General features: G+C 66.6%; 3 protein-coding genes across 10 annotated transcripts; all 3 read right to left on the minus strand.

Annotated features, from left to right (window-relative positions):
• Positions 1-32: 32 nt before the first annotated feature.
• On the minus strand, positions 33-3,181 carry C27H8orf58 (chromosome 27 C8orf58 homolog). The gene is given in 6 exon segments (XM_062015754.1): positions 33-116; positions 214-317; positions 415-493; positions 583-746; positions 828-1,337; positions 3,133-3,181. Coding segments are annotated over 6 exon segments (990 nt in total).
• A 1,156-nt stretch (positions 3,182-4,337) lies between these two features.
• PDLIM2 (PDZ and LIM domain 2) lies at positions 4,338-9,763 on the minus strand. Of its 2 annotated transcripts, XM_062015836.1 has the most exons (10): positions 9,644-9,763; positions 8,362-8,468; positions 7,814-7,965; positions 7,445-7,514; positions 7,269-7,360; positions 7,125-7,173; positions 5,441-5,595; positions 4,999-5,141; positions 4,812-4,905; positions 4,338-4,670 (listed from the first exon to the last, which is right to left on the minus strand). In XM_062015836.1, the coding sequence occupies exons 1-10, from the start codon at positions 9,747-9,749 to the stop codon at positions 4,472-4,474; spliced, it is 1,167 nt and encodes a 388-aa protein (XP_061871820.1). In that variant the 5' UTR covers positions 9,750-9,763; the 3' UTR covers positions 4,338-4,471. The 2 variants fall into 2 exon arrangements, with proteins under 2 accessions (XP_061871820.1, XP_061871821.1); XM_062015837.1 differs by lacking the exon at positions 4,812-4,905 and having other exon boundaries at positions 4,511-4,670.
• Positions 9,764-10,694: 931 nt separating this feature from the next.
• On the minus strand, positions 10,695-18,019 carry SORBS3 (sorbin and SH3 domain containing 3). 7 transcript variants are annotated; one of them, XM_062015907.1, is made up of 19 exons: positions 17,965-18,019; positions 16,872-16,938; positions 15,673-15,799; positions 15,198-15,596; positions 15,037-15,100; positions 14,827-14,965; positions 14,633-14,726; positions 14,505-14,546; positions 14,303-14,389; positions 14,006-14,061; positions 12,977-13,101; positions 12,806-12,885; positions 12,671-12,717; positions 12,417-12,531; positions 12,210-12,335; positions 11,572-11,967; positions 11,399-11,478; positions 11,179-11,285; positions 10,695-11,093 (listed from the first exon to the last, which is right to left on the minus strand). In XM_062015907.1, exons 3-19 carry the CDS (start codon positions 15,733-15,735, stop codon positions 11,032-11,034), a joined length of 2,082 nt encoding a protein of 693 aa, XP_061871891.1. In that variant the 5' UTR covers positions 15,736-15,799; positions 16,872-16,938; positions 17,965-18,019; the 3' UTR covers positions 10,695-11,031. The 7 variants fall into 7 exon arrangements, with proteins under 7 accessions (XP_061871891.1, XP_061871890.1, XP_061871889.1 ...); XM_062015906.1 differs by lacking the exon at positions 15,673-15,799 and adding an exon at positions 17,545-17,787 and having other exon boundaries at positions 17,965-18,018; XM_062015905.1 differs by lacking the exon at positions 15,673-15,799 and adding an exon at positions 17,545-17,787 and having other exon boundaries at positions 16,872-16,974; positions 17,965-18,018.
• Positions 18,020-21,338: the final 3,319 nt, after the last annotated feature.

The following is a 21,338-nucleotide window of genomic DNA, read 5'->3' on the forward strand; positions in this document are numbered from 1 at the left end:
GGACGGGACCACCCCCCGCAAAGCCCCGTCCCCTACCTGCAGCGGCCGCCCCGGAGCGAGCGGCGGGTCAGGCGGGTGAGCAGCACCTTCACCCGGCCCCAGCGCGACCCCCCGGGCTGCCGGAGAGGAGCTGGGTGTCAGGAGAGAGGCGGTGGAACCGCGGGACCCCTCCCCTCATCTCACCCCAACACCTCCCCCCTCCCCGGCCTCTACCTTGTCCGCTGTCGGGGTGCCCGTCTCGGGCTCGGGGGGCTCCAGCAGGCTGGGGGAGCTGGCGGAGTGTCCCCACGTCCCGCGGCACGGCCCCGGCTCGGGGGCTGCGGGAGGAGAAAGAGGAGGCGAGGGGATGAGGAGAAGAGGGATTGAGGGAGGGAGCCCGGGTGGGCAGGACCCGCAGCCCCCCGCCCCCCTCACCTGGCGCCTGGCTGTCGGAGCAGGAGCGCGGCCGGAACCCGTCGCCCCTCCACACTCCCAGATCCAGCTCCCGAGTGGGCTGTGGTGAAAGGGGAAGGAGGAGAGGTAAGAGTGTGAGCTGGGACATTTCCCCCAGCCCCGAGCATCCCGCGTCCCGCCGGCCCTCACCGTGGCGTCGGGGCGGCTGCGCCGCGCCTCAGCCGCCCGCTGCCGGAGGAGCCGGTTGTCCTGCTGCAGCCGGGCCACACACTCCAGCATTTGGCAAACGTGCTCCAGGTACCTCAGCCCCTGTCCCGGCACCGGCAGCCCCTCCTCGGGCACAGCCTGCGGGCAAACAGCGAGCCCAGAGAGTCGCCAGGTAGCCAAACGCTCCCCCTCACCAGCCACAGCCCACCCCTTCCATCCCTGGGCTCCTCAGCTCATCCCCTTCCCCCGGCACCCACCCACCTCGGCTTCCTCCTCGCTGCCGTCGCGGCTCTCCCGGGGGGGCTCCGGCTGCGCCGTGGCCGCGTTGGCACCGCGCCGGGCGAGCTGGCGAGGGCAGCGCCCGGCCACCCGCTGCCTCCGGCTCCATTGGGTTGCCTGCGCCAGCTTCTTGCTGGCCGAGCGGCTGCGGGGGGCCCGGGGGGGCGCCGGTGCCTCTCTCGGGGGGCTTTTCTCCGGTGGGAAGCCGTCGAGGGAGAAGCTGCTGTCGGAGCCCATCGGGGTGGAGGGCGAGTGCTCGTTGCTGCCCATCTCCACCCCGGAGTCCTCCGACTCGCATTTGAGGAGCCTCCCGCTGACGGGGAGGCTGTGGGGGGAGAGGGAGGGTGGTGGGGGGGATTCCCGGCAGCTCAGCCCCCTCCTCGGGCTCTCCTGCAGCCGCCGGTACACGCTGGCAGAGGTGGGCACCACGCAGCTCTCGGCCGGCTCCCAGGAACCATCTGCAGAGCACACGAGGCAGGGGGCTGTGTCAGGCTGGGGAGGGGTCCCATCCCTGTGCTCACTGTCCCTGTTTGCCCAAGTGTGGGCCATCACCCCTCCCAGCCCCCTGACTCTCCCCTGAGGCTGCTCTTCCCACCCCAACCAGAGACCCCCCTCCAGAGGGTCCCCACACCCAGTGCCATCCTCTCTCCCCTCAACCTGCTCCCTCACACCCCACTCAGTGCCAACCAACCCAGGGCACATCAGGGGTGTGGGGTCCATCCTCCCCCCACCACAAGCTGTCTCCAGGGACCACCAGCTCCTCATGGCATCACCACCCAGGACATACCCACCCTCACCTCCCACCACAGAGCAGGAAGCAAAGCTTTGGCACCCTCCCAGTGCTCAGCTCGGGGTGCAGAGCCACCCAAACCCCTCCTCCCCCCAAAACACAACCCTTTCCAGAGTCTCTCTCCCCCCACCCCCACACTCCTCACAGCAGCTGAACCTCCTCTTCCAGAGGCCACGGGAGCCACCCCACATCGCCGGGCGCCGGAGCCGAGTGCCGGGTGCTCAGCCCGGAGCTGCCTTTTAGACCCGCCCCAGCAGCCCACGGGCCCTGCATCCACAGGCACCTCATTACAGGACTGGTTCCTAACTGGTTCCTCTCCAAGCTTTGGGATGGGTGATACTGGCTGGGCCGGTGGTTAAGAGCTGCCTTCCCACCCCAAGCAGGGAGGGAGGGCTGTTTGGTGCCGGATGAAACCCCCACTGGGGGCTGGAGGGAGTCAAGTCCCCCAGCGTTCCCAAATTCAGCTGGGGCTGGAGCCACTCAGCTCAGGGGCTGGTGAGGAGGGGAGGTGGCAGTTGTCCTGGGGACAATCCCTCCCTTCAGTGGCCACATGAATGCCAGCAATGGCGTGGGGTGGCTGCCCTGGCACGGCCGGGTGCCAGCAGCCCCCGCTCCCACACGGGTTCAAAACTCCCCCGTGGGAGCTGCTGAGGTCCCTCAGCTCCAGCTCAGAACCCTCTCATAGCTCCCAGGGGGTTCCCAGGGTGGCCTCAGCCAGGGGGCACATAGAAGTGGGTCTGGGGGTGTCTGGGACCCCCACACATACTGTGTGCAGGGACTCAGCAGGCTCAACCCACCCGTGAGGGCACAGGCCCAGCAGCCAAGGTGATGAAAGGCAAAACCTGGGTTGAATTCCCAACACAGCTGGAGCTTGGGTCCCTCCCTGCAGGGTGGGCAAAGCTCAGGGGTCCAGACACTCCCAGAGACCCTCTTCAGCACAGACACTACAAATTGAGGGGATCCAGCAACTCTCTTCAGCATAGAGACCACAAATTGGGGGTCAAGGGCCCCCCTTCAGTACAGACACCACGAAGCGGGAGGTCCAGGGTCCCCCAGAGACCCCTTTCAGCACAGACATCACAACTTTAGGAGGTCCAGGGATCCCCACACTCCCCTTCAGCAAAGTCACCATAAATTAGGGAAGCCTAGAGATGGCCAGAGACCACTTTCAGCAGAGACACCAGTTGGGAGGGGAGCCCAGGTACCCCCAGGAGATGCTCTTCACATGGACACCACAAATCAAGGGGTCTAGAGCCCACCAGAGACCACTTTCACCTCCCTCCATCCTAGACCCCCCCAACTCAGAGACCCCTCAGCATCCCCTCCAGCACGAGCTTCACATGTTGGGAACCCTGGAGCAGGAGGAGATGTCCCCCTTTATTTAACCCAGCCCAGAACCCCCCAGAGACCCTTCCCTACTCCTTGGGGGTCCCCTCCCACAGCCCAAACGACCACCGACTCACGGCGGCTGCGGAGCGGCTCCACGCTGAAGCCCCCGCGGTGACGCAGCATCCCCCGGGACAGCGAGAACGGGGCAAAAAGCACCGGGAATGGAGCAAAGAGCAGAGGGAACAATCCCACACCTCCTCTGCCGCTTTATGAAGCGGGGATGGGGAGGGGGGGGCACGGCCCCGCCCCCAAATCAAGCAGCACCTTTGCTGCTGCTGCGGGAGGGAGCTCACTCCCTTCCTTCCCTCCTCCGGCCCAAGGCAGGAGCTTTTATTCCTCTATTCCGTGCCACAAACGGCAGCAGGAGGTGACGGGCAGAATCGTCCTCATCCCTCCCTCCCTCCATCAGAGCCGAGCTGCTTTGGGTGCTGCAGGTGTGGGGCTGAGCACCCCCCTACCCCCCCAACCCGCTGGCAGGGACCAACCCCCCAGAATCCATCTGGCAGCAAAGAGCCAGACCTGACCCCTCCCGGGGGGGCTGAGGGGGGCACATAGGGGAGCTGAAGTGTGAATGGGGGGGCAGGGCCATCCCCTCTGGCTGTGGGAGGTGGGGAGGGGTCGGTTTCTCCCTGATAAGAGCAAAGCCCAGATACCAACAAAGCCCACAAAGAGTCACAGGGGGTGGGGAGCAGGGATAAGAGCCCACCTGGGCCTCCTGGGACAAAGGCCTCGGCCAACACCCTGCCAGAAAGCCCTCTGACACCTCCCAGAGTTGGGGAGGACAGCCCTGACCTTCCTGGGAGTGGGACATGGCCACCCCCAAGCCCTGGGCATGCCCTGCACCCCATGGAGCCTGTGCCAAGCCCTGGACCCTCACCCAGGGGCAGGGGGGATTCCTTCCAGGAGGGTTGAGGGGTGTCTGGCTGCAGCCTGGAGCTGGGGGAAGCCCACTCACCATCCTCTCCCCAGCCCTGTGGTCCTAGCTCTGTCCTCCCCCCCCTCACACCAGACACCCCCACCCTGCACAGACCAGACACAGGAGTGGTGCAAATATATATTATATTTAGATAGAGATCTGGTTTAATACCTGGGAGAAGCCCTTTGCAGCAGTGCCAGCCCCTTCTCTACTCCTTAAGTGCTCAAAGCATCCCTGTGTGCCCTTCCCTGTGCCCCCCAGGCACACGAAGCTGCAGCAACCCGGGCTGAGAACTGACACAACTCATCACATGCACACACAGAGCAAGGCCAAAAGCTCCCTCCCCCCATTCCCCAACCTCAACCCCAATCCAACATCCTCCCCCCCACCACACACACACCGCAGACCCCCACCCTACCAAAGCAGTGGGGTCGTGTTCTGAGGAAAGGGGGAGGTGAAGGGATGCAGTGACCTCCCCATCACGTCGTTCAGGGGGCTCAGGAGTGGGGGGAGACCGGAGAGCTGGTGGTGACCCCCGCCGGGGGACCCTGGTAGCGCAGCCGGGCGTGTTTCTCGCAGTACAGCTCATCCCCCACCCAGAAGTGACCCCTCATCTTCAGGTTGAGGCCGCAGTCAGCGCAGGCGTAGCAGGATGGGTGCCGGTACCGCCCGTCCTGGATCCGCACCGCCTGCGTCCTGCGGGAGAGACGCGGGGGGCGAGATCCCTCAGAGGGGGAACCTCACATCTCACACCCCCCGCCTCAGCCCCTTCCCCACGCTGCTGGCAGCGCCGCAGGGCCGCATCCTGCGCCGGGACACGCGCCCGGCCCCACTCACGCGATGCTGCCGCCGCATTTCTCGCAGACGCGAAGTTTCGGGACGCCGGGAGCGGTTCTGCGGGCGCCGGGCGAGAGCCGGCTGGGGAACGGGGCTGCAGGGACCACGAGAGACCCTCAGCGCCCCGACAGCCCCTTAGGCAGCGCAGCCCCGACCCCCCCGACCTCCGCCCCCTTCCTCCCCATACCCTCCTCATCCTCCAGAGCCTCCTGCAGCAGGCGGAAGGTGCTGGACTGGCGCGGGGCCGCCCGCAGCTCCCGGTTCTCCTGCAGCATCTTGTAGACCTCGGAATCCTCCTCCAAGCGCCTCATGGCCGGCTCGGAGCCCAGGCTGCGGGACAGGACGAGGTGTGGGGGTGGGTGAAGTAAGGGGGCAGAGCCTTGGAGGGGGCGTGGGGGGGATTCCCAGCACCCAAAACCAACCGCGCTGCAGCGCTTCCCCTGCTCCCTCCACCCCGCGGGAGCTGCCCCAACCTGCCCCGGCCCTCCCAGCCTCCCTCCCACGGCAAGGCAGCACCCAACGTGCAGCCCTGGGTGCGGAGCAGCCGCGTCAGGATGTGTGCATGGGGCTGGGGGGGGCTTCCCCACCGTGTGTGTGTCCCAACCCATGGCCCTGAGCCCCCTCTGTACCTGCTGCAGGGGCTGGGAGAGGGGGAGGAGCGGCGCCGCTCCCTGAACATCTCCCAGGGGTTTGGGGGGGTCCTGAGCTCTGGGGAGGGTGGGCGAGGGCGTGGAGGCAGGATTGACCCTGGGGGGCTGTTTTGGCAGCTCAGGCTTCCTCGCTCCTGCCAAGGGGAAAGAGTGAAGGCTGGGGGGGACATGTCCTGAGCCTGCAGACCCCTCATCTCCTCCCAGCCACCCTGGGGACGCCGGCACCTGCCCAGGGGCTCTCGTGGTCCCCGGAGGGATGCTCCACAGCTTTGCTTCCACCCCATCCCACGCTGGGGCCAGTGGGACCCCAGGGGCAGCCACCCCCAGCGCTTCCCACGCCCATAACCCCGTCCCTGAGCCCGTCCCCTTCCCAGCATCTGCTCCTGCTTAGTGGCAGGAAAGGCAAAGCCTCGGCTAAGTGGAAGCCGATGTTCCCGGGGAGCAGCCGCCAAGGCGGATACAAACCCCAGCAGGAGCCTGGGGACGGGGATGGGGACAAGGAGCCCCTGCCTGGACGCTGCCAGGGCTCTGTGGGGTCAGAACAGGCCAGGGACGAGCTAAAATTAAGCCTGGGTAGAGCCTGAGCGCTTTGGCCTCGTCCCCACCAGCACCCGGAGCCAACCCGCCACAAAAAGCCTGGTCCAAGGGCAGCCCATGGCCTTGGGGCAGGGGGGTTGGGGCACAGCAGCCTGCACAGCCCCAAGCCCATGGCAGGAGGGCTCCAGGGTTTGCAGGGACCCTCTGAGACCCCCACCAAAGCAAATCATGAGCTGGGGAGAGGGAAGAGGGAGTGGGCAGCCGGAGCAGCCGGGGCTGCAGCCAAAGGCAGGCGGGAAGGGCCACGCTCAGCCGCAGCCTGTCCCGATTTGGGCTTGAAAAACAAGAGAAAAAGCAAGCAGGGAGGGAGGAGAGGAGGGAGACACAACCCCGGAGCCACGGGCTGCCCGAAACCACGGAGGGGAGGGAGGGAGGGGGCGGGCACTGCAGGGACCGGCCCAGCGCCCCGGAGCCGCTCCACGGGCATCTCCCCAGAGCTGAGCCCGGCGGCAGCTGCCGAGGGTGCACCGGGCCGTGGGTCCCTGCCCTACCAACGCCCCGGGCCCCCGGGGATGGAGGGAGCAGGGCAGGGCCTCCCCAAACTGGTTTGGCTTCCCAAGGCTGGTGCCGTTGCCAAGAGGCAGCGGGTAAGAGGCAGAAAACATCCCCTGCCCAGGTGTGCCGGTGCCAGCGCGGCAGGGAGCGGGCACCCACGGCCCCGGGGCTGAGCCAGAGCTGGGCCAGCACCAGGCAACCATGGGTGATGGTCTGGGGCTGAGGTGGATCAAGGTCTGGGGCTGAGAAGGGCAAAGGTGTGGGGCAGCAAAGGGTGAAGGTCTGAGGCTGAGAAGGGTAAAGGTTTGGGGCTGAGAAGGGTGAAGGGTTGGGGCTGAAAAGGGGCAAAGTTCTGGGGCTGAGAAGGGTAAAAGGTTGGGGCTGCAAAGGGTGATGGTTTGGGGCTGCAAAGGGTGATGGTTTGGGGGTGTAAGAGGTGGTGGTTTGGGGGTGCAATGGGCAATGCTGTGGGGTTACAAAGAGCAATGGTTTGAGGCCACAAAGGATGACGTGCACAGATGCCCCCCAAGCTCCTCGACTGGCCCATTCCAGTCCCCAGCTCCCTGCTCACCTGGCAGAGCCCAGGACATGCAAATTCCTCCTCCTTCAAGGGCTGGGAGCTGAGGGGAGAGGATGGAGCCATTGGGAGAGGCCTTGGCCCTGCCCAGACCCCTGCCCACCCCCCAGCCCCACACGCAGCTGGGTCTGGCCTTACCTGCCACTGCCAGGCTGGGGGTTCAGGGATGTGGGGCTGCAGGAGGCAGCTCTCTGGGTGCCCTGACACCCTTCCTGCATCCTCAGCGTGTCCTGGAGAGGGGAGGGAGATGCCAGCAGCTGAAATCAGCCCTGGGTTGGGGGTCTGAGGTGTGGGGGAGGCTGCCCAGGGCTCACCTGGAAGCGGGTGCTCAGCCCCTCTGGTGAGGTGTCCCCGTTGGCATGGCTGGGAGGTGGCACCAGGGACCTGGGGACCAAAGGAGAGTGGCAGAGGGGGTCCTGCCTCTGCCCCTGTGCACCCACAGCACTGCAGGACCCTGCAGCAGCCCCAGTTCCCCCCAGCTGGGACCGGTCGGCCAGGTAACGGCTGCCAGGGCTGCTCAGCTTCATTACCACCTGACTCCTTAATTACAGCCTCCAGAGGAGGGTGGCACAGCCCCAGGAGCTCGCTGCAGGGGACGAAGCGGAGCAGCTGTGGTTGTGGGGACACCACGGCTCTGGGGGTGGGGGTCCCGGCTGCCACCCCCTCCCCACAGCAGCACCCACCTCTCCACCTGCAGCTGCAGCTGCCCAGGGCTCTGCTTGATCTTGTTCTGCGCCTCCACGTTGAGCATCTCAGCTGTGCTCTCCCCATTGATGGTGACAATGACGTCCCCCAGACGCAGGTCACCCGCTGCTGCCTTCCCAAGCTCTGTCACCTCCAGGGAGAAGGGGATAAAGGGGACAGTCCCTCAGCAGCCACCCCCCCCCCCCCAGCTCTGTGTCACCCCCCCGCTGAATCCCACCGTGCTGGGATGCTCAGGATGCTCCCACCCACCTTGGTCCCCAAACAATGCCAGGGGAGTGTGCTGGTGACGGGAGGAGTGGGGAGGGAACCAAGGCTGAGGCAACAACAGCCGGAAAATGAGCTGGCAGCCCTTCCCAGCCCGGGGTGCCACGAGCCCCCGCGCCACCGCCACAGCCGTGGGGCCGTTCCCACGGAGCAGCATCCCTCAAGGACAGGAAACAGGCTCAGCTCCCTGGAGCGGCCCAGCACGTCCCGGCAGCCCTTCCCAGGGCCAGGGAGGGGAGGGAGGGACGTGAGGGGCTCTTACCTTGGACACGGTGATGGGCTTCCCGAAGTCTCTGCCGCCGCTGATGCGGAAGCCCCAGGGCGCCGGGCCGGGCAGGGTGAGGGTCACAGGCATGGCAGCGGGCGGCTCTGGGCGGGCAGGGAGCCGTCAGGAACCCCGGGGTGCCGAGGGGATGAGGCACATCAGGGTCCTCTCCTCTCCTCTCCTCTCCTCTCCTCTCCTCTCCTCTCCTCTCCTCTCCTCTCCTCTCCTCTCCCTCTCCTCTCCTCTCCTCTCCTCTCCTCTCCTCTCCTCCCTCCCCACGCTCTACACCTTCCCTGCCCTGCTGCAACCCCACCAGCTCCCAGCCCCACAGCCCGAGGGTCCCTGGCACGGGGTGATGGAGGCTGCCAGCGCCTTCCTTCCGGGGGAGGGAACCCACATGCCCGCGCTGTCACAGGGTGCCGCAGCCACTGCCGCTTCCTCTTGCTGCCCTGGTGCCCCCTGGCAGAGGCTGGTGCCTTTCAGCCCCCACCGACCCTCCCCCCGGGGGCAAGGGGGGGTCCCAGGCAGCAGCTCCCCGGGGCAGCCGAGGTCACCTCCCCCATCCCCGGGGCCTCGTGCGAGGCAGGAATTTGGCGTTGCCTTGGCAGGGAAGCCGATGGCTCGTGGCAGGACACGGCAGGGCCAAGCCAGAAGGGTTTGGAGGGGAGGATGTTGCTGCGAGGGCAGCCAGAGGCCGGCGAGGGAAGGATCCAGGCTCAGCGCCCAGGGCTCCGGGCACCACCGCCCCGAGGCCTCATCCTGCGGCGGAAAGGATGCTGAGGGTCCTCCGGGGGTAGCAAGGGGGGGAGCCCCATGGCACCCCGGCGAGTGCAGCAGCCCTCAGCAGCGATGGGATGAGTAGGAAGGGGCAGCCCCTCTCCCCTAAATGTCAGCTCCCTGCCCGGCTGCTCCCCGCCAGCCAAACGCTCCGGCACAGCCCCGGGCGTCGGGGATCCCGTCTGCAACCGCCGGGAAGGCATCTTAAAAATCCCAAGCGCACAAAGAGGGGCTTGAGAAGCTGCCCGGAAGAATTTCCTGGGTTGGGCTTTGCAGAGCCGGGAGGAAACCCCAAACCCCCTTCTCCGTGCCCGGCCCCGCTCAGCATCCCCGGGCAGCGGGCTCTGCCGTCCGGGGACACCGACACGCGCCTGGCCATGACCCCTCGGACCGCTCCAGAGCCCTGCACCCCTCTTCCAGCCCATGCCCCCCCCTTTTCTTCTCCAGCCCTGGCACCCCTTTCTCCAGCCCTGGCACCCCCTCCCCATCCCCTGCAGCCCACCTCGGTCCCCTGCTCCGGCCGGCTCCGTGTCCCACAGCGATGCCTTTGTGGCCGTGCCAGGCGGTGCCAGGCGGTGCCAGGCGGTGCCAGGAGCCGCAGGGTCCATGGGGACACACTTGCGGCACAGGCTGCCCTCCCTCCCCACCCCCCCATCACCCTCCTTTTCCCCCCCTGCCCACCGAACCAGCAACCGCGCGGGGGCACCGGGACCCCCGAGGACCGGGCACCCGCGGGCAGCCGCAGCCCCCTCACCCTCTGCTCCCCGTGTCCCCCTCGCAGCTCCCCGGGCGGACTCACCGGCGGGCGGCCGAGCCGGGGCGGCCCCGTGGGGCGGCGGAGCCGAGCGCGGCCCCGGCTCCGGGACCCGCCCCCTCGGAAGGGGCCGGCGGAGCCCGACGGGGCCGGGCCGGGCCGGGGGCGGGTCGGGTCGGCAGCGCCGGGATCGGCCCGGGGCGGGGAGGCAAAGGGCCGGGGGATGCCCCGTGGGGGATGTGGGGGGGGTATCCCGCGGCCCCACGCAGCGTCGGGGGCATCGCTGCTGCCCGCGCTGCGCCAGCCCCGTGCGCCGTCGGACCAGCCCCGCATGCACCGCTGCCACCCCGCATGCACCACTGCCACCCCGCATGCACCGCTGCAACCCCGCATGCACCACTGCCACCCCGCATGCACCGCTGCAACCCCGCATGCACCGCTGCAACCCCGCATGCACCGCTGCAACCCCGCATGCACCGCTGCCACCCCGCATGCACCACTGCCACCCCGCATGCACCGCTGCAACCCCACATGCACCACTGCAACCCCGCATGCACCGCTGCAACCCCGCATGCACCGCTGCCACCTCCCACCTGCACCACCGCAGCCCCAAACGTCCCATCGCAGCCCCCTACAAGTTCTGTGACACCTTCACAACCCCCCAGCCCCTCTGCATCACCCCTGTGCAGCACCCCAACCCCACAGGGAACCCCTCAGCCCCTGTGCAGCACCCCAACCCCACGGAGACCCCCCAGGCTTCTGCCCCACATCTCCCCACAGAGAGGAGCTGGGTCTCCCCTCGGGCTGAGCTGAGCTTTAATGTCAGACAAGAAGCTGCCCCACACCGACATCTCAGGTCACAACCGTCACGGTCGGGCCCGGCACCGGCCGAATTCCCCCTCCAGCACCGGGATGGGGGGCAATGGGGCACCGGGCAGCGGTGGGGAGGGGTCAGGTTAAGGCACTGGGGTGGGGGAAACACCCCCATGGAGGATGGATCCCTGTTAGTGGCAGCCCCATAGGGGCAGGAGGGAGCTGGAGGCACTTTGTCCCTGTGGGGGGACACAGAGGGGACACAGTGGGAGGGTGGGGACCCCCCTGTCCCCTCATTTCCCACGGGGTTCCTCTTCTCAGGGTCACACCGGCGCCACGTAATTGCCGGGGAAGGTGCCGAATTTCTGCGTCCTCCTGGACACACCTGGAGGGGGGATAAAGGTGAGGAGAGGTGGGGCCACGGTGGCAACTTGTCCCCAGGGCCTGTCCCCATCCTGGAGGCCACTTACCCACGAACCAGCCATCGTCACACTGCTGCATGACATCCACCCTGTCGCCCTCCAGCAGCTCCAGCTCGTCGGCGTTCTGGGGTTGGTACTGGTAGAGCGCCCGGTACCTGTGAGACACAGCCGTGGCCAAAGCCCAGGCCACCACCAGCCACCACCAGCCACCACAGGCCACTCAATGTGGGGACAACCACGCCAGGCTGCCACTCCTGGCCCTACTTACGGGGTCCACTGGATTTCGGAGCCGTTGTAGGACGGGGTGGGCTCGGGGCGGGTGCCAGTGGGTGCCCCTGGGGCTGTGGGCTGCAGGGAGGAGAGGGTGGGTGGGTGCAGTTCTGGGGCAGCACCCACATCCCTGGGGCTGGGGGGGGGGGGTGAGGCAGGGGGGTCACTCACCTGTTGAGGGGGCCAGGCCGGGCATCGTGGCTCCTGGGGATGGGTGGCCACAGGAGTCGGCTGCTTTGGGGAGTGGGGGAGGGCGAAGCCGAGCTGGTGGGGTGAGGGTGGGTGCCCAGCGGCCTCAGCCAGCCCCTGCTCTGCCAGCCGAGGGGAGCTGGAGGCCACGGGGGGTCCCTGGGGAGCGGGGCAGCGCTGCAGGGCCGGGGAGGCGGCCGAGGGCCGGGGGCTGGCGGGGGACGGGCAGGGTGGGAAATCCTCGGCGCTGGTTTTCACCCGCGGCTCCTTCAGCACTTGCACGTAGGTGGCCGGGAAGATGCCCTGGCGGCTGGTGCCCGAGATCCGGCCCTCGTACCAGTTCTGGTCCACACGCCGCACCAGGCAGACACGCTCGCCCTGCCACGGGAGAGAGGATGGGTTGGTGTGGTATGGCACGGCACGGCATGGCATGGCATGGCATGGCACAGCATGGCAGAGCATAGAATGGCATGACACAGCATAGCATGGAATGGCATGGCATGGCACAGCATGACACAGCATGGCACAGCATGGCACGGCATGGCACGGCATGGCACAGCATGACACAGCATGGCACAGCATGGCACAGCACAGCATGGCATGGCACAGCATGGCATTACCTTGCGGAAGGAGAGCTCGACAGGCAGCTCCCCTCGGAAGTTGTAGAGCGCCAGGGCCTCGCCGTACTCCAGCACCTGGATGGTGGGTGCTTTGATGGGCTTGGGCACCTCCGTGGGGGGCAGGACCTTGAGGATGTGGGTGAGGATCAGCCCCAGGGTCTCCAAACCCCGCTGCCCCCTCTCTCCCACCCTCCCCTCCGCACTCACCTCCACGTAGTTGGAGGGGAAGATGCCGACGCGGCCGTGGTGCTCCCCCTCCAGCCAGTTCCTGTCCACCTCCTTATGGATGTAGACAATGTCCCCTTTCTGCAGCGTCAGCTCCCTGCAAGGGATGCTGCTGGCACCGGTCTCTGGTGGGGGGGGTAAGGGGGTGTCCCACCCCATCCCCAGCATGGACACCCCACACCCTGGGGCTCATCTGCTGCCCATCTGAGGGACCCCCCAGCAGCACCATTGCTTACTTGGGCGACTCAGCTTGGAAGTCGAACTTGAGGCGAGCAGCTTTCATCTGGGGAGGGAGAAAAGAGGGTTCAGGGGGACTTTCCCACCCCTGGCCACCCTCCACCTCATCTGGGATGGGACCACTCTGGCCTCACCTTCTTCTCCTCCCTCCTGACGGCCTCCGTGGGTTCCCCCATATCGGACAGGCTGGGGAGAGTCCCTGGCCTGAGGGTGTCTGCAACAAGTGGGGTGTCACCAGCCAGTGGGGTTGGGGGGCTCAGAGTGCCCCATGGCACAGTCTGGAAAGGGTTTGGTGGGGGTCTCACCTCTGCCAGGGGCTGTGTGGCTCCTGTCCCTGGGCAGTCCCAGGCCACCCCACTCCATGGCAGGGCTGCCGGGTGGGTTGGGGGTGCTGGGGGGGCCCTGAGGCCGCCGGGGTGTCAGGGGGCTCCTGGGGGGTGAGGAGGGCTCAGAGCAGGGCTGAGCCTCACCTCAGCCCCGCTGTCACACACTCTCCCTGCTCCCAACCCCACTGTCCCGAGCGGACCAGGACCACGGGGTCCCCGGGACCAGGACCCTCTCCCCCATGTCCCCTCCTGTGCCCCCTGCCCGGGGTCTCATCCTGGGGGGGGATTCAGGCGGGACGGGGTCAAAGTTTGCGGCAGTGCCCGCGGCACGTCCTGGCCAGCGCGGAGGAGGAAGCGGCGAGCACCGGGCAGCGCCTGGCTAATGGATAACCCCGCTCCAGGGGGCACTTCAAGAGCCCAAATCCCACCCCCCAGCTCCCCCTCCCTGCCAAGGGGGCGGGCAGGGGGCGGGCGGCGCATCCCCGGAGCGGGGGTACGGTGGGTCCTACATGAAGCACAGTGTTTGTTTGTGTTTCCTCCCGCTGCCGGGGCAGGGAATGGGGACAGGGGGTACCCGGGGTGCCCACCTCATCCCGGGGTGCCCACCTCATCCCGGGGTGCCCACCCCATGGCGGGGTCACGCTGTGCCAGCGGGGACGCGGCGATCAGAATCCAACCGCCATCACCTCGCTGGGAGCGAGCCAAAGCCCGGGACACGGTGTCCCGGCACGGGCTGGACGCAGGAAAGGGTCGGTCCCGCTCTGTCCCCGTTCTGTCCCCGTCCCCGTCCCACCCAGCGGGCAGCCGTCCCGCGTCGGGGCACAGCGCGGGCTGAGGTGGCCCCGGGGGGGTTCCGCGGGGGTCCGTGGGGAGCTGGGACGCTGGAGGACACGGTCCCGCGGTCCCACCTTCCCCCCAGCCCGTTGTGGGGCTCGGTCGCGGCGTTGCCCCGAGCGGGGCAGCGGGATTTGGGGGTCCGGGGTGCGGGGAGCCGCCGGCTTTACTCACCGAGCCGCCGCGGAGGCCGGAGCGGGGGAGCGAGCGGTGGGAGCAGCCGCCGAGCTCTGCCGGGGAGGAGCGGGAAGGAGGAGGGGGGTGGGAGAGAGAAAAATTAATCATCCGAGAGGCCGAGTCTCCGCGGGAAGCGAGAGGGAGCCCGGCTCCTGCGCCAAAAAAAGCTGGACGGAGAGGCAGGGTCCTAGAGTCCCGCGGCTGCGGCGGGGACACATCCAGCCGTGCCCGCAGCCGGCTGCAGCCCTACACTCCCTGCGGCGGGAGGAGACGGGAGGGCAGGGGCCGGGCTACCTGGCTGGAGTCCCGGCGTGTCTCCATAGCCCTCATGTCCTTGTCCAGCTCCTCGCTGAGCTGCTCCAGCTCCTGCTCCAGCAGCACCTGAGCGGGCAGGATGGGGCTGGAGGGGCTGAGGCTGGCACTGCCCACGCCACACATCCCACCGCGCTGCTGCCCCCCTGGTCTCCCCCCTCCCCCAATTGCCGTCACCCCTCACCTCGATGGGCTGAGCCCGCGTCGGCGGCGGCACTGCCGGGGGCTGGAAAGGGTAAGGGGCTGGTTTTGGTGTGTGCCCAGCAGCACCCCACTGAGGGGCTGAGCTGGGGCTGGGACCCCCTCCCCTACCTGCCACGGCCGCTCCCATGCTCGGCATCTCCCCGGCTCGTAGTCAAAAATGCTGCCAGGCTCCGTGGCAGTGCCGGGGTCATCCCAGCTGGTCCTGTGGGGAGTGGGGAGCAACTCAGCTCCCTGCAGCCCCCCACCCCATGAGGCACCCACCGGGGACAGGTTCCTGGGTGCCAGTGATGTGCCACACTCACCAGCCCAACCCGTTGGGCATCCCGGGGGGCTGCGCTGGCAACGAGCTTCTCCTCTGCGGCTCAGGGGGGGATGGAGGTGCCGAAGCGGGCGAGGGGCTGAGCTTACCCGTGGGGCAGCGATGGGGCTCCCAGTCTGGCTCTGTGGGGATGGGGGAGGAGCTGAGGTGGGTGCTGCGTCACCCCAGGCTGCCCCACAGCCCCGGCACCCACCTGGCAGCTTGCGGTGGATCTGCCGGAACATGCTGCGGTACCAGTCACGGGGACGGTCGACGCTCTGCGGGGACACGGTGGGGTGGTGGTTTGGGGGGTGATTTAAGGGGGGGAAAAGGGAGGGGAAGGGAAGGAATCCCACCCCCACAGCCCCAGCTCACCGAGCGCGAGGCGATGGGCATCCCCGTCTCATCCACCGGCCCGATGCCGTCATACTTCACCCAGCGCCTCTCCCGCCTCTTGCTGTCCTTGGTCCAGGTGGCCGACCAGCCTGGTGGCCGGTGGCCAGTGGAGGTGGCCTTGGGGCTGGGCGTGTGGCCCGTGGCTGCCGGGGTGCCGGGTGCCTTCCCCTCCTTGGCCGGCCACGTCTGGTACCACTCGCTCGCTGGGGCTGAGGCGGCCGAGGGTGAGCCCCGGTCCCTCTGCCCACCGCGGGGATATGGGGGGCTGCTACCTGTGCTCCTGGGGGCTGCCCGGCTCTGCTCGGCCGTGCCACGGGGCTCGGGCTCGTGGAAGTCAAAGTTGAGGGTGTTGGAGCCTCGGTGTCGGATGATGGGCACCTGCGGCACGGGGAGGGGCTCGGAGCGGGACGGAGGCAGCGCAGCTCCCCAGATCCCACCCCCCGGCCGCACTCACGCGCCTCAGCCCCTGCTGCGGGGACACCCACGGCGCTGCCTGGAAGGCCGGGACGTCCTCCATGCCCAGAGCCTGGCTGCTGTCGGGGGGCAGGAGCTGGCCCGTGGTGCCCAGCGCCGCCCGTGCCCTGCGGGGGAAAGCGGCTCAGCCGATGGTGGGTCCCATCCTGCCCCCTCACCGGGCTTGGGGGGTGTCTAAGGGACCTCACCCATATCCCCAGGGCCCGTCCCCTGTCACCCCTGACACCGCGGCGAGGTGACAGCCGCCCTGCACCCTCGGGCAGAGCCATTCCACGTGGCCCTGGCCGCATCCAAACCCCCTCCCCGGCCCCTCTCCCAGGCCCCCGGCCCCGTTTCTTTGAGGAGGAGGCGCCCCGGGGAAGGACGGAGCCACGGTCCTGCCCGTCGGGGCCGCCTCGCCCGGGCACGTGTGGGCAGCGGCGCCGGGCAGCGCGGCACCGGGACGGCGGCCAGGGCCGAGCCTCCCCGCGCTGACAACGACGAAACGCATCAAGTATTTCCCCGCCCTGCAGCGCAAACAGGGAAGGGAGAGGGAGCAGGAGGGGAGAGGCGGCAGGAACGGCCGAGCCCGGCAACACCCCGCCGGGAGGGAGACGCTGAGTGACTCAGCACCGCTGTGCCCGGGCCGGGGGGCAGCTGGGGGGGGGGTGTGGGAAATGGGACCCCCATAACGGCTCCCCACACCGTTGTGGGGTGATGTGGGGCTGAGTCAGCGAGGGACGGCTCTGGGGGTGAAGGGGGGACCTCAAGGGACATCTGTGTCCTTGCTTGTCCCCGGCATTGCCCCTGGCACTTGGATGGTGCTGGGGACACGTGCTGAGCTTGGCATCCCACACACCCCTCCTCAAAGCGGGCAGCTGATGCTGCTGGGGGGTCAGCACCCAGCTGCACCCAGCTCAGCACCCTGTGTGCCACCCTCGTGGGGCAGATGAGGCTGAGCACCCCTTGGCTCCCCACTGCTGACACTGCCAGAGCGTAACGAGCTGTTATCAAGCACCGTGGGGAAACTGAGGCTTTGCACTCAAAGTGGGGTGCAGACCCTCACACAGCACCCCAAACACTGCCACTCCGTTCCCAGAACAAGCCTCACGTGGGGCTCAGCCCCATCCTGCTCCCAAGGACTGTCCCCCAAAGTCCCCAGGGCTCACCCCCTCCTCGCCACCCCCCTTCAGCTCTTACCTGCTGGGTGCTGCCAGCCGGGGGGTCTCTGGGGGTGCTGGGGGTCCCCGCAGCGAGCGGGACGGAGCTGTGAGCAGCGGGGAAGAAAAACGCACGGCACAGACTTTGCCAGGGGAAGGAGAGAAGGGGGGAGGCTCCAGCTCACGGGGGGCAGGCAGTGGCGAGAGCCCCCCGGCAGCATCTCCCGCCCCGGTCCGGAGCCTCTGCGCTTCCCAGCCGCGGGTACCCGCGTGCCCCGGCCCCCCCGGGCTGCCTTTGCTCCCCCCCAGCGCTCCCTGCTCTGCAGCAGGGCCGGCCCATTCAGAGTTTCCAGTGACATTTCCAGGGATGGGATCCAGGGAGAGGAGCCAAGAGGCTGAACTCATCCCACGCCCCGCGCACGCGTCCCCGCACACCCAGCCCTCGCTTACGAAACGGGGGCTGGGGGGCAGGAGGGAGCCCGGCCACCCCCCACCCCTGGGATGCTCGGAGGGGTTTTGGGGAGAGGATGGCGAGGGAAGCGCCCAGAGGAGGTGGGGAGGGGATTCCACACACCCACGGGCCCCCCCTCCAAGTCCCGGGGGGCACAGAGTCCCCATCCCCGTCTGCTTTCCCACGGGCGAACGCTCCGGCCCCTCTGCTCCTCGCGGCTCTGGGGTGTTGGGGACCCCCACTGAACACCCCCAGAACCCACCTCATCCCCTCTGGCAGCGCCCAAGCCTCTGCTTCCTCTCTGAGACGCTCCCCAGAAGCGCTGACGGCCCCGAAACGGGGCAGCCCCTGCCCCTCCTCCTGCCCCCCGCCAGCCGGCTCCGTCCCCACGCAGCCACAGCCGGGGGGGCCGGGCTCCGCTGCCGACCCCCCATCGCTCAGCGCGCCCAGCCCTGCCCGGCGCCTGCTGCGGGGGCGATGCCTGCGGACCGGAGCCTGGGGAAAGCTGCGGGCAGGGTTAAACCCCGCCAGGGGAGCCCGCTGCCCGCTGAGGAGGTGACAGCCACCTCTCTGGAGGTCACAGCTCCCGCTGGCAATGCCCCTCCCGCGTGGGCAGGGGGCTCTGAGCCAGCCCACGCTGCCACAGCCCACCGCGAGGGGCTGGCAGCCCCCCCGGACTCACCTCCCCAGCTCCCTGCACCGTCCCCCCGGCTCTGCCGGGCTCCCGGCACCGGCCTCCGCTGGCAGATAAATATTTAACGCGGGCCCTGGGCCGGGATTAACAAAGGGCGAGTGTTTCCTGTTTGCTCAGCACCATGCCAGGCTCCAGCGGCGAACCAGCCCGGGCAGGGGCTGCGGCCACAGCCCCTCGTGCGGAGACCCCGGCCAAGGGGAGGGCTGGGCAGGGGCTGGGGGAGGGGGGTGGCCCCCCAGTTGGGGGGTTTTTTGTGCTGGAAAGAGCCAGAAGAGAGGTGGGAGAGTTGGAGCATCCTGGGCTGGTCACACGGTGGGAGGGGAAGGGAGGCTGAGCAGCCCCTGCAGGGGGATGAGGAGCCTCGTGTTTGGGGTGATCTGCTGGGGGTAACAAACTAAACATGAGCAGCAGCGTGTCCTCATGGACAAGAAAGCCAATGGCAGCCTGTGGGGCAGGGAGAAGGTTGTGCTGCCCCTCTGCTCTGCCCTGGGGAGGCTCATCTGGAGTCCTGTGCCCAGTTCTGGGCTTCTCAGCTGCAGAGAGACAGGGAACTGCTGGGGAGAGGCCAGGGCAGGGACACCAAGATGCTGAGGGGCTGCAACATGTGTGTGAGGAGGAAAAGCTGCAGGACCTGGGGTTTTGAGGCTGGAGAAGAGCAGCCTGAGCTCAGGGGCACCTCAGCAATGCTGCTCAGTCCCTCCAGGGTGGGTGTCAGGAGGCTGGGGCCAGGGTTTGGTGGCCAGTGGCAGGACAAGGGGCAGCGGGCACAGGCAGTGCCCCTGGCACAGGAGGAGCAAGTCCTTTGGTGCTGAGGTGAGGGAGCCCTGGCCCAGGCTGCCCAGGGAGGGTGTGGAGGCTCCTCAGGAGGTTTCCAACCCCCCCTGGACACGTTCCTGTGCCCCTGAGCCGGGGGAAGGTGCTGGAGCAGGGGCTGGGGCAGCTCTGGGCCGCCCGTTTGCCCCACACAAAGCACAGCCACACACTGCGTCCATTTTGAACTTTTTTTTTTTCTTTTCTTTCTCCTTAAAGACAACCCAAAGGACACTGAGACAGGGCTGACAAACCATTCCTTGCTCACAAAAGAAAGAAGAAATTATATTAAATAGCTTCTGCCAATAAATAACATCGTCACCGTTTGTTTGGCTTTTGGTTTTCTCCTTTAAACAGAACAACAGAAATAAAACCCCCAGAATAAAAAGGACAAATAAAAAGAGGAGGCAGCCTCCAGGCAACGGGAGTGTGAGTGTGTGTGTGTGTGATCCTTCAGCACCCCAGAACCCCAAAACATCCCCAAATCCCTGCAGCCCTTGAGGCTTCTCCCCTCAGCATCCTCCCTCCATCCCTGCCCGTGCCCCCGGGGCACAGGCAGCACGAGCTTCTCCCAAATCGCCAGCCAAAGGAGAGAGAAGGATTCAAACCCAGCCAAAGGAAATGAACTGAACTGAGGGGAAAAAAACCCACCTTCAAACATACCCCCCTCCCTCCCCTACAGCCCAACCCCCTCCCCAGCACCCGCCCCGCTGCTGGCTCCCCTCCCCTCGTGTCCACATGCACCTCGGCTAGAACATGCACGAAAAGAAGGGGAAAAGGGGGAAAAAAAGAGGAAAAGAATAAAACCAACCCAGGCTGTGAGGAGAGGGGACAGCCTCAGAGGTGGGGGACAGCCTCAGAGGAGAGGGGACACGGGGGTTCCCCACACCCAGAGCCACTTGGGCTTCTGTCTTTCCCCCCCTTGAGCTGGTTGGGCTCTGTGGCTTGTGATGGTGAGGGAGGGAGGGGAGAGGGGGGGCAGCAGCTCCTGTGCTTTGCAGTGGGGAGGGGAGAAAGAAAACAAAAGGGGAGGCAAAGCTTTTGCTTTCTGGGTTTCTCCTGTTTTGATGGGATGAGTGAGGGGGGTCTCTTCCTCCCCTCCTCTGCACCCCAAGCTGGGCTGCACCCCAGGAGGGGTTAGGGGTGATTAATGGAGGGGGTAATTAGCACCTCGGGAAGAGTGGGGAGGGAGGGAGAGCACACCACACCTCTCCTGCCCTGCGGCTGCCACCCCAGTGGGGTACCACTGCACAGCCCCACTAGCCACAGGATGCTTTCAGTAGCCCCCCCCAGCCTCTCTGTGCTTTACAAGGACAGACACAGCGAAGCACAAAGAGCCACGGAGCTTTGGGGATGCCAGAGCACAAGAAGAAACTGAGTGACAAACCACGAGCAAAACCACTCCCCCCTCCACAAAGAGCCCCACGAGCAGCCCCAGCCCCAGTGAAAGCTGCAGCGGGTGAGATGCCAGCCTGGGTCAGAACAACATGCCCCACACATGCATGGGCAGCACCTTTGGAACATTGCTGGGGTTGGGGTGTTTTTTTTGTGGGTTTTTGTTTTCTTTTGCTTTTTTTTTTCTACTTTTTCTCTTTTTTCGTTGTTTTTTGGGGGGTTTTTTTTGCACTCTCAGAGGAGAAGAGAAACCACCCAGTGCCCCTGCAGCGAGGATGCCATGGCCAAAAACACAACCAGCCACCAAAGGAAAACCGACATTAACAACCCTCCCCCCTCCCCAGGACACTGAGACACAAACTGGCCCCACACTGGGATGGGGACACAGAAGCTTTTGCTCAACACACCTCGTGTGATTTTATTTGCCAAGCAGTGGGAGTGTAAAAAAGGAGAGGGGTGGGAGGGTGGGGGGGAAGGAAATAAGAAGAAGTGGAGGCATGAGGCTTAAAGTGGTGTGGAAAGCCAGTGGTCTGCTCACAGATGGGGTTTCCTAAGTAACTGGCCCTGAAATGCAGGGAGGGACGATTCAAAGGGAAGCTGAAAGCTTCCTGCAAAGCTGCTGGTTCTGCTCCTGGGCTGCAGCGTGGAGGGAAGGGAGCAGCATCCACAGAAGGGGGGTGGCAGATCTCCCTTCTTAGAGGGGAAGCACCATCCCTGCCTGCCCAGGCTTGGAGGAAGCACCAAGGCCAGTGGAGTTGGAAGGAAACCAGAAGTGAAAGCTGGCATGGGGTTTGCTTCCCAAAGCTGCTGCTTTTGCCTCTGCAAATGGGAACCTCACAAAAGCCTTTTTTGACACTCCAGGTCAAAGCCAGAGCTGTGGAGCTTCTCAAGTACCCTCTGGAAACCCTCCTGTGACCAGGAGCTCCTCCTTCCTTCTGCACCCCACCAACACACCCTTCCTAAACATCAGCTCTTCTACCTGCCCTGCAATCCATCCTCCCTCCAGCCAAGGGCACCCACATCCCCAGAACCAAGGGGCTTCTCTTTTAGCAAAGCCCCATCTCGACAGAACCCAGCAGCACCATCACCCACCCTTCTCCCTCAAACCCTCCATCACCAGCCAACGCTTCTGGGTGCCAGAGCAAGGCTGACGTGCC

The sequence above is a fragment of the Colius striatus genome, chromosome 27, assembly GCF_028858725.1.
Source record: "Colius striatus isolate bColStr4 chromosome 27, bColStr4.1.hap1, whole genome shotgun sequence".
In the NCBI taxonomy this organism is placed as follows: Eukaryota; Metazoa; Chordata; class Aves; order Coliiformes; family Coliidae; genus Colius; species Colius striatus.

Excerpts from the sequence above, each read along its gene's own strand:
- PDLIM2 (XM_062015836.1), bottom strand. The coding sequence starts at position 9,749 with ATGGACCCTGCGGCTCCTGGCACCGCCTGGCACCGCCTGGCACCGCCT. Across the intron at positions 8,469-9,643 it reads GGCCGGAGCAGGGGACCGAG|AGCCGCCCGCTGCCATGCCT; the intron begins GTGGGCTGCAGG and ends CTGCCCGCCCAG. Across the intron at positions 7,361-7,444 it reads GGCTGAGCACCCGCTTCCAG|GACACGCTGAGGATGCAGGA; the intron begins GTGAGCCCTGGG and ends TCCCCTCTCCAG.
- SORBS3 (XM_062015901.1), bottom strand. The coding sequence starts at position 17,449 with ATGGGGACTCTGTGCCCCCCGGGACTTGGAGGGGGGGCCCGTGGGTGT. Across the intron at positions 12,336-12,416 it reads TCCCCTCCAACTACGTGGAG|GTCCTGCCCCCCACGGAGGT; the intron begins GTGAGTGCGGAG and ends CACATCCTCAAG. Across the intron at positions 11,479-11,571 it reads CGGCCTGGCCCCCTCAACAG|CCCACAGCCCCAGGGGCACC; the intron begins GTGAGTGACCCC and ends TCCTCCCTGCAG.